This window comes from Pteropus alecto, unplaced genomic scaffold (genome assembly GCF_000325575.1).
Source record: "Pteropus alecto unplaced genomic scaffold, ASM32557v1 scaffold78, whole genome shotgun sequence".
In the NCBI taxonomy this organism is placed as follows: Eukaryota; Metazoa; Chordata; class Mammalia; order Chiroptera; family Pteropodidae; genus Pteropus; species Pteropus alecto.
This window is the reverse complement of record NW_006443124.1, coordinates 320,869-332,106: the sequence shown is the minus strand read 5'-3', so window position 1 is coordinate 332,106 and position 11,238 is coordinate 320,869. Positions and strand designations below refer to the sequence as shown.

Genomic DNA, 11,238 nt, shown 5'->3' with positions numbered 1-11,238 from the left:
TTTCATATCATTGTTCAGATGTCATTTTTTGCATGAAGTCTTGACCATCCTATTTAAGAGACTATCCACACTCCTGCATCCCCATTGCTTTATGTTCCTTTGTTGCAGTTACAACCTTATATTTTATATTCTACTAATTTATTTTGTCTATTGCTTATCTCCCCTGCTACTGAATCTCCAATACCTAGAATGCCTAGCACGCAGTAGATACTCAGCAGATGTTTGTGGTACCAAGGAAGAGACAATAATTCTTTTACTGTTCCACATAGTTTGAGATGAATTTTTCTGTTGAAGCTGAAAGCATCTTGAGTGATGGATTTCCCTTGAGCTGTCCTGTGACCAGTGCCCTGCATTTTCAAGACGGTCAACCATGTTTTAAATTCATAGTCAGTGCCTCTAGAACAGAGCACTCTCCACCCCAAAGCCATCAATCCATGTCATGTAGTGGAAGATCAGCAGTAAAAAAATCACTGGTATAGGATTCAAAGTTTGCTTTCTGGTCTCAACGAGACCTTGGGCAATTTAAAATTTATTGCTCTCTGCTTTACTCTCATCTCTATGAGGAATGCTCTATCTAGTATCTGTAATATCTAAACTATCTCTTTTGTATCTGGTTATAAAACCTCCTCTGGTTATCATGGGGGTTATAGGATGTAAAATGACTCATACATGTTAAAAGCAGACAAGTGCTATGTACATTTGTAGCAGATTTCTTTGAATGAGCTATTTTGTTCTCCTGAAAACTTTCATTATTGTTGTATTGATGGTAACAATGTATTTTTTTATTTGTTGACATTTATTACTTACTGAAGACTACATTCAGTCAATAAATATTCACTGAGCCCTTACTCTGTGCCAGATTACTTTTGAGGAGTGCTCTCTCATCGTGGTTAAAAACACAAACTCTGAGGTCAGACAGATATGTGACTAGGGTAAACTGCTAAACTTTCTGAGCCTCAAATTCCTCCACTGTAAAATGAGGTTAAATTGCCTCATACCTTACCGTTGTGGCAAAGATGAAATGAGATGATACACTGAAAATCATTGTTATAGAATCCGGTCCAATGAAGTCTGATTAAATAGAATTATTATTATTATTATTCCTCTACCGTGGCCAGGTACTGCATAGTTCTTTCAAAGATCTTATTCACAATATGTCTCAATATCATCTCAAGATAGTCCAGGGAGGATGAGTGATTTGCCCTAAAGGACTGTTGAATCCTACATAAAACTCAGATCTGTAGCCTAAAAAGCCTGACTAACTCCTATTCTTTCCTTACGTCTCAGACTGGCCTCCAGTTACTCTAGCAGGCCTTCTCTGCTCATTCTCCTATGCCACTGTGCATTGGGTTGGGTAACTTATTCTTTTTCTAGCTCTTCCACGGGATTTTAACTGACTTGTCGATATCCCTCAGGAGCATGTAAATGCTTCCAGCCCAGTGCCTGGCACATAGTAGTTGCTCCATAAATATTTGCCATGGAGCCTTTTCTCTTTCTTGGCTGGAAATGTTTCATTACCTAATGCTTACAAAGAGAACAGAATGTTTGAGTTCAGTGTTGTACACAGAACCTGCTTCCCTTCCCCCACAAAACCCGGCAAGTTTCTTGCGAGTCCACTTCTAGCCAGGCCACCTTCAGAGGACAGCAAGCCTGCAGCTCTCTCGCATCAAGTCATCCTCCATCACAGCTGAGAAAGATGCTTTCATCTTGTGGCAACTTGTTCATAATCAGACCAATTTTGCTTCTAGCAGATTGGAGCCCTGTACAAAGTAAAGTTGCTTAGGAAATCCCTTTGTAAACTACTGGATGCAAAGAGGAGATTTCGAGCTTCCTTTTGACATACAGAGAGAAAAGCTTTTCGCTCACTCCCTTCAGCTCCTGGGGAAGAGAACTGGGCTACATAGTAACTTGTATTTATTGGCATTCTGGTTTCTTATAAAAGCACTCAAAATATGCTCAGATGTTCTATCTGTTCTGCTCTCACAATAGCCTTCTGATGTGATGAAAGAATAGAATTTCTTAGTGTGTCTCTTGGATCAAACCTGTGTTAGAATTATTTGAGATGCCTGTGAAATTAGCAAGCTCATTGATTCCATCCCAGACCTTCTGAGTCAGACTCTCTAGGGGTAGGACCTAGGAACATGCATTTTAGCATCCTCTCCAGGTGATTCAGATGCACAATAAGGTTTGGAAACCACCTGGCGACCTAAGATGACTAACTGGCGAGCTGAACCCAGTTTAAAAGTTAGGGATAACTCAAGTTCAAATTGGTGCCTGTGTTGGTGGCTTGAGGTCATTGATCTAGAAAGCTTCTGTCCAAAGACAAGAGTTCTTTTTCTTAAAACTGGAGTTCTTAACACAGTCACCATTGCATCCTATATCCCAGAAGAGTGAGGCAAGCTAGGCTTTATTTTATACCCTTGTGGCTAAGATCTGTAGGTAAAGTCACAATCACCCTGTGCCATTTATGTTGCATAAACACCTAAGAAAGTTTGTCAGTCGTGACTTCTTTCTATAAAATGAGAAGGTCACTGTCTTTGTACTTCTTTGAGATAACCCAACCGCATTTTTCTGTTTTGGTGAAAGCAAAAAGTCATAATCACTGAAGGAAAGCTGAAAAATCATTTCTATTATCCTCAAGTTTCTCAAACATCAGTACAAATATCAAACTTATAAACATTTTAGGTAGAAGTCTTTGCTAGGAAGTCACTCGCAAATCATCAGCTTTTAGTTTAGGGTGCATGGAATGCACCTCGCATTGGCAAACGAATTGATATTTTTCTCTCATTAGAAAACTGAATCAATAGAATGCCTTGTGCTTCCCTCTACATGAGTCATCTTTTCAGCGAGAGTGGAAGAAAAGAAGGCCATGCTCGTGGATTAAAACAGAACAAATGTCACTGTTATTTCCCACAAATAAGATGAAACGAACTATATTGACAGATATTAAAGAACTGCAGAATGAAGAATGAACAAAGTATCCTATAATTGAAGTATCGGAAAGAAAAAAAAAAAGACCATATCTTATAGCTGAAGAAAAAATAACCCAGAAATCCCATCAGGTAAGTCTGACTCCCTCTTGCTCACAGAATCATACACCAAATCTGAAGACATGGTCTGATGTCCGGAGGGGGAAATTTCCAGCATGTAAAGTGCTCCTATGATGACACTGTATAACACTTCATGAGATAAAATCGTATATTATATGAAACGTGCAGGCTAGGCAAGCCAAATGCAAAAATTGCACATGGTGAACCTTTCAATGTGTGTCTCCTGAGAACTAAACCACAACAAAACGATGAAAGCTTCGGGCTACTGACAAGTGGTTTGTTGACAGCATGTCAGTGTGGTTTGCAATGATTTATACAATTCCATCCAGTTTACTGGTTCCAAATGCCACCTATGTGCTGGTGCCCCCCGAATTTCTATCTCCATCTTGTATTCTCTCTCTGAAGAGCCGCACTCATATACAACTTCCTCCTTGGCATCTACACCTGAGTATCTTATAATAATTTCACTATTAATATGCTCAGAATAAAGCTTACGATTTTTCTCCCAGAAGGAGTTCAAGATAGGCCACCCCAAAATATGCTGCTTTGGTATATGGATTACTTAGAGCTGAAGGCACTTGTAAAACAGCACATGTAGGGAGAGGCTTTCTCTGCATTCCCCTTGTCTGCCTAAAGACAGATCCTCCAGAAGGACCCCAATCATCATAAATTCTCTCCAGGAGTTTTATCAACCAGGGAAGATTGATTTTTATCACAGAAGAGGAGACTAGAGGTAGACACCACGCCCAGACAAATTTTGTCACAAACAATCATAACTCCCATCTATTTTTCTAAAGGTCCATTCATCTTCCCTTAAAAATCATTTACTCTCCTCTAAGAGCTCTACAACCCTGTTCCCCTTTCCCTATTAAGAAGGTATGTAAGCTCTCGACTCTCACTGCCTTTTTGAGTATTCACATTTTTCCCCCTGCGATGCCTGCGTGTATGTAATATTAAAAATAATAAATTTATATATATCTTTTGTTCTGTTAATCTGTCTGTTTTCAGTTTATCTCATGGACACAGCTATCAAACCTAGGAGGGCAGAGGAAATCATGTCTTGCCTCGTCTATATCCCCAAATATGTTTCTTTTTCAGGTTTACTGATCCCAACAGTTGGTGCCCACAAAGCACCCAATTGTTCAAGGCCAAAAGCTGGAGGCTGTCTTAATTCCTTTATCTCTCTGCTAAAATCCAGTCTATTATCTCCAAAATATGTCTGGAGTCTCTGCCTTTCTCATCATCTTCACCTTTTCCCCTCAAATAAAGCCACGTTATCCCTCATCAGAATTCCAGTAAGAACTTATTTTAATGGTATACATTTAATCTCTAAATTCCTTCAATGACAAGGAGTTCCACGATTCTCAAAATAAAACCCAGACCCTGTAAAGTGACCTAAAATGTCCTGCCAGATCTAGACCTTTCCTACCTCTCTGCCTCCCTTCAGAGCACACAGCTCCCTCTCACCCAGCTCCAGCCACACTGGACTCTCAAAGCTTTGAAAATATCACTCTTTCTCTTGCTGCTGGGCTTCTACAGTGCTTGTTTTATTACTACCTACAATGACCGACGCATGATTCTTTGAACGCTCTCATTCCCATCCTTCAGGCGTCGGATCAGGTGCTACCTCCTTAGAAAAGCCTTCACTGGTGCCCTTACTGAAGTGACCCCTCTAAGAACGCCTTCATGCCACACTGTTTACGTCTTTCTTAGTGTTCATCAAAGCATAAATGACCTTCTATTTTTCTACTTTTTATTGGCCAATTTTCTCGTTATAATTTTTTTACTTGCATATCAAAGAAAAAGAGTGTCAATTAAGTAGACACTCAAATAAAGCCACGTTATCCCTCATCAGAATTCCAGTAAGAACTTATTTTAATGGTATACATTTAATCTCTAAATTCCTTCAATGACAAGGGGTTATAAATCTAATTTTTAAATGCTTTAAATTGAAGAGTCTGGAAAATGGGCATTGTTATATAGTGACAATGGATATGTAAGTTATTAATTTCTCTAAAAGACCATTGATATTTTAAATTTTAAAAAATCTTAAAATCATGCTTGCATGAAACTTAATCAAGGAATTCTGCTTTTGAGAGTATATCCCAACGATATAATCATAGTGACTAACCATAACAACAGAAGATTTTCTATGTGCTGTGTTGTTAAAGTGTCTGTCTAATTATATTCTTATAGCAATCTTTCAAGGTAGAATTTGTTACTTAAATTTTACATATCAAGAAATGAAATCATGAAACATTTGAAGTAACTTGATCTGTGCCAATAAGTGAGACCAAATTTTGACCTACGCTTTTTTTTGTAAAACATATGCTCTTAATCACTGTACCACATAGCTTTTTCTGGATAAATACAGAGTAGCTATTTAGGATGTTATAAATCTTGAAAACTCAAGTAAATAAATTAGGGTGCCTGTTGTTCAAAATATGAAAGATGATCATTATATACTGTTAAGTAAAAAACATCTATTTACAAAATAGTATTTCTAGAATGACTCCATTTCAGTAAAACAAACAAAAAAATCATGATTTTGTTCATTATAAACTAACCAGTCCCTTTCACAGTGTCTGTTACATAGTACGTTTGTTGACTGAATTGATGAATATATATATATTTATATATATATAAATATATATATATTTAAATATATATAAATATACTACAAACTTTTATCACTGTTGATCTGTGATTGGTGGAGTTATGAATGAATTTATTTCTGATTTTTTTGTTTAGTTATATTTAAATTTTTTACTCTGAGAACATATTGTTTTAGTAATCAGAAAAAAGGAATAAATGTTATATTTTTTAAAATCATGTAGGTTCTATCTTAAATGCCTTCTTCCCACTAAGTCCATCTTTGTCCCTCCAAATATATGAGATTTCTACCTCTTCTGTATTCAAAACTCTTTAGTCTCTAGTCAAGAACTTTGTCTTCAGCTCACCTTGCCCTGTAATATATTTATCGATATAATGTCTTATTTTTATGTCGCAATTCCTGTCTCTTGTTAAATAGTACATTTCTTGAGAGCTTGGATTATATTTTATTTATCTTTATAATTCTTTCACTTTATGGGGAAGTGCCTTGGATCTAATAAGCACTCATTAAATGTTTATTGCTGAATTCATAGTATCATTTATTTAATATCCTATTGAATAATTTGGAAGGTGAAAAATTCTAGCCTACCAGCTGATACACAAGACATTTATTTAAGAAAAATTAGCAGTCAGTACCACGCTAAACTGCATTGGAACCTGAAGCGAAAGGAAAAATAAATCAGTAATACTGATCTCGTCTTTATTTAACATTTTGATATTTTGTTCATCATGGATTCTTTGCATTAATTCTGATTTTCAGAAAATATCGCTTTAAAATATTTATTTTTGTCACTTCATCTAGTCTCAGCTCTGCCTTTATAATATAATAATAGCAAATAATGCAATTTGATCATCTTATCACAATCTCAGCGGTCCCCAACCTTTTTGGCGCCAGGGACAAACGAGTGCTCTTATGAGCATCTAATGCCTGATGATCTGAGGTGGAGCTGAGGCGGTGATGCTAATGCTGGGGAGCGGCCGCAAATACAGATGAAGCATTGCTCCTTGCCTGCCGCTCACCTCCTGCTGTGAGGCCCGGCTCCTAACAGGCCAAGTACTGGTTCCAGTTCTCGGCCCAGGGATTGGGGATCCCTGATCTAGATACTGTGTGTGTGTGTATTTTTAATTTACCTAGCCCTTATAGCCATCCTAATAGATACCTATATTATTATTACCATTTTGCAGACAAGGAATTTAGGCATAGAGACATTAAGTGATTTGGCCAAGGTCACCAGTTGAAAAGTGGTAAAAATGGAATGAAAAAGTCAATAGCAGAAAAAAAGTGAAAGAGAAAATTGAATAATTTCTATTGACTGTGATCAGTGTAGAAAACCAACTTGTGTAGAATCTGATTTTTAAGAACCTCGATTTTTATCAAGTGAAAGTCATTCAATAATTGACTTAAATATTTAACTACCATTGAGGCAGTGTTAGTGCAGGTTAAATGACATCAAAAATATGTTGGCTAAGGAACCGAGATGACACTGGCAGTGTGTTGGTGTCTAACCTGATTATCCTCTCAGAAAACATTTCTACCTTTATTCGTCACTTTGATATGATTTTTCCAAAGTCAGGCTTGATTGTTATTCTGACTCTGACTCTATGACTCAGTTAACAGTTAGTTTAAGCAGTCTACTTATTAAATTATATTCAATAAACATTTAAACCTATCCTCAGTTCACTTATATTCATGATGGTCATCTAAGAGCATGTGAGAAAAATGCAGATTCTTGGGCCTCGTTCCAAACAGCTAAGTGAGACTCTATCTTCAAAACAATGTTTAAAGAGCTGGGGCTTTGGAGTCCTATAGACGAGCATCAAAACCCAGCTCACCGTTCATTAGCTATGGAGACTTTGGCAAAGAACTTAGTCTTTTCCTTGGTGTTTAGTTTCAATATCCTCATAGGTAAAGTGGGAATAAATATATCTATTTCTCATCAGATTTTTGTGAGGATTAAATTAGCACGAGGGTCTAATTATAATGATATTTCCGACAGCTTACAAATATTGAGTACTTATGAAGTATCAAGCACTGTGGTAAGTGCTGTTCCTACATTACCTTTTAACGTGTCTTAAGCACTTAGTAGAGTGCTTGCCACATGGTAATTTCTCAGCTGATAAGACCTCTTGCTTGAATAGACACTCAGAATCCTTGTAATTGGTAGGAGCCAAACACGAAGACAAGATTTAAGTCCAGAGTCTGACAATAATCGATAACCTGCAACAAATCTCTAGCCTCGTGGCCCCCAAAGCCAGTCCACTGCATCAAAATCATCTGGGTAGCTCCTTTAAACGCATTGTGTCACCCTAGTCTTCACACCTCTAACTCAGTAGCCCGTGGGAGAACTGAAAATCTCTATTACTTAAAAAGTACAAGTCATTTTTAATTGTGGCCAAGATTTAAAACAACTAGTTAACCTGAGCTTCAGTTTTCTCAAGATTCATGAGGTTAGAGATAAGCCGTTTTTTTTCTCTTTTCCATCTTTAATGCCTAGGACAGCACTGCCATGTAGAAGGCACTCACAAATATTTTTGATTAGATGAGCATAAAATGCGCCTAATAAAGCCTGTTCTTTCTCCTTTGTAGAGGCTTTATGAGGACCATTTTTGAAGCTCCAATTGATAGTATATCTGAAAAATAGAAGATGCCATCCAAAAGTATAATTTTATAGATTTAATCATTAACTTATTTTGGTGTGCTTTTCCCACTCTTTAGACATAAATCATTTGGTTTTGAGGTATCCACCATTATACTCAGTGTCTAAAAATGAATTACAGCAAGATTACAGATAAAACACCTCCTACAAATTACTCAAAATAATTTTCATTTGAATTATTTTACTCAGAATTAAGATGCTATGGAGTGACCTCAAAGTTTACATGCATTCATGCCTGTGAGTTTCCATACTAAAGTTCAACTCCGTCAACTGTTCACTTCCTCGCTCATCAAACTTAGTTTTAGACCTGTGCTGTGCCACATCTGGTATCTACACCTACCACCGAAGCAGTGAAAACTTCTGGAGACGACCTTTACTGCATTCCGCTAGAACAGCTAAACCGTAATTTAAAACACCCAGAAGTACTATTCTAGTTCCTTCCAATTCCCTATCATTCAGCTCTTTTGAAATGCAGACATTCTTTGGGAGAGCTATAGAGGTCTCCAAGCTCAGGCTAGTAAGGGAAGAAAATGAAGAGAATTAAAAACGAGTTCTTCAGGAGGAGGAAAACGAATGCACTATTCCAGGAAAAGGGCCCTGGAACAAGAAAATCTGTTGAGAGCCAGAAAGGCAATTATATGCTGATATTGGGACCCAAAGTACCCAAAGTTATACGACTAGGCTTGACTTCTGATTCCCCTGTGTGTTTCATGTGTAGTCGTAAGTGATGCTCAACACAGAGTGGAAGGAGGAACTTAACCTCTGTGTGACGTCTTGAAATCTTTGGACTCAGAATTCTGCAGAGCTGGAGACCATCCTGAAATAAGACTTGCCTAGTTTAGCCTCTCTCTGAAAACCTATTGCACCAAAAGTTTATTTTAGTGGAAATAAAATCAACTTCAACAGGAAAAAAGGGTAGAAAGAAATGAATAAAGCCATTGCTAGTGCTGATGGAGAGACTTACATTCATGGACACAAAGATGAAAGTTTTCAAATCTGGAACCAGCACAAACCCCCAAGGAGGCAAGAAAAGGGGTGAGGGAGTTGTCTCCTACCTTCCGTGGCTCCAATCTCGATGGTGCCTTTCACTTGACTGAAGCACCATAGTGTGTCCTGGGTGAGCGCCCCGACTCCTGAAAGTGACACAAGAAGACTCTTCAGATTGGGTTCAGAGTTCCCTATTGCTCTTAAAAGGCCAAGAAGAAGAGAAACACGTAGTGAAATCCATGCGTTTCTAGTGGGAGGTGTGCATACCAGGTATCATCTTGTCACAGAGGAGACCCTAATGAGGCCTGGGAGAATGGTTCGGTCTGCAAGTAGCACGTCCTGCTATGAATCACTGCTCTGTCTCCTCCATCTGACCACGCCAGGACTAGTCTGAGCTGGAGCAATTGGAGTTTGTCCCTTCTCAGCCCCTGGCAGCATCCTAGAGCAGTTACAACTGGCCTGCAGTCACACCCCGTGTGACTGCCCCTTTTCATGAGAATACTAATGCTTTTGATTGTTTTCCTTCTGTGGTGGTGAGGAGGAGAAAGAGGCAGTTCCTCAGAAGGGTGAGAGAAAAAGAAAGGCAACATTTAAAAAAAAAAAAAAAAAAACTGGTTTCACAGCTTGCATGGCTGAACAGCCAGTAAGGGGTCAGATACTCAGAGAACTTCCATCTCTCTTGTTCACTTCTTGACGGGATGCCAAAATCAGAGCTGACTGGAGAGTAGAGGCAAACAAACAAAGGTTAGAGATGGGGGTGGGGTGGCTAATACAGACTTGGGGAGTCCGTTGCTGACAAATGGGGCCTACTTTATTCCATTAGGATTTCTGTTTCAAATTTGAATTGGATCTTTGGCAGGGTGAAATTTTCTGGCTTATTATGACTTCTACTTTCTACAAATATATGTAACCAATACTAATAGATATGCTAATATATATACTAATACATTTATAATATGTGTATTTAAGTCAAAAAGGTCCTTTTCTGAACGCTTCTGCATGGCACTGGTGCCAGTTTGCTTCTCAACGGCATAGCTGTTCTCCTTTTTACAATATTGCAGAGTCAAATTTTGGGAGAGTGTATGAATTTAAGAATGATTATATTACTAGGAAAAATACCAAATATCAAAACCAAATTGATGCTCTAAAATATATACTGAGTAGCTATCCTTATTGTCAGCAGCAGACTTTTATTGAAAATGAACCCCTTCATTCACCGAGTCACGTAAGAGTAGAGTTGTTCCCCAAATGCCACCATATTTGATGGAACAAGAGAGCATCATCATTAAGAGCATACTTTGTAGTCAGATGAGATTTGCCTTTGACCTGGGACAAGTTCCTACCCATGATGAAATTTTGTTTTCCTAGTTAAAAATGGCAATAATAATAATAGTACCCTTCTCTCAGAGTTGCTGTGGATATCAAATGTGCTTAGCATAGTCAAGCAACTGAAAAAAGGATATTACTATTATTATTAGCAAGGATTCTACAAAGTTTAATAGTAAAAATGAGAATATTAGCTGAGAAATTTTCACTTATTTGCTATGAGGCAGGCACTGTGCAAAACACTTTTTACATGGTTTACTCCATTTTCACACAGATCTGTGAGGAGAGTACTCTTATAACCCCATTTTACAGATGAAGAAACTGAGGCTCAGGAAGTTTTGGTAACTGAGGTCATACTTAGGATGTGGCAGAGCTGGGATTTCCATGTAAGCTGTCAGAATGCTAATACCCCCAGTGAGCCAAGGTTAGCTTGCCCATTAAATGCCAGTACCCCAGTGCACCGGTCAGCTGGCCCATTCAACAGTGAGGCCCTTAGGCCAGGGAGGCTGTGCACCTTCGACTGGAGTCTCATTTAGAAGGCTGAGCTGGAATAGTTTCGGATGTCAATTATTAAAGTAACTTTGTCTCCTCTAAGACTACATGGG

At 38.1% G+C, this 11,238-nt stretch overlaps 1 protein-coding gene across 2 annotated transcripts in view; it reads right to left on the bottom strand.

Moving 5' to 3' along the window:
* PPP2R2B (protein phosphatase 2 regulatory subunit Bbeta) overlaps window positions 1-9,837 on the bottom strand; it is a 383,456-nt gene extending 373,619 nt beyond the window's left edge. For both annotated transcript variants that reach the window (XM_006922957.1, XM_006922958.1), the window contains exons 1-2: window positions 9,575-9,837; window positions 9,376-9,453 (exon numbers count right to left, since the gene is read on the bottom strand). In XM_006922957.1, coding sequence (XP_006923019.1) covers window positions 9,376-9,425 — 50 coding nt within the window. In that variant the 5' untranslated portion in view covers window positions 9,426-9,453; window positions 9,575-9,837. The remainder of the gene's footprint in view (window positions 1-9,375; window positions 9,454-9,574) is intronic.
* Between the last annotated feature and the right edge of the window lie 1,401 nt (window positions 9,838-11,238).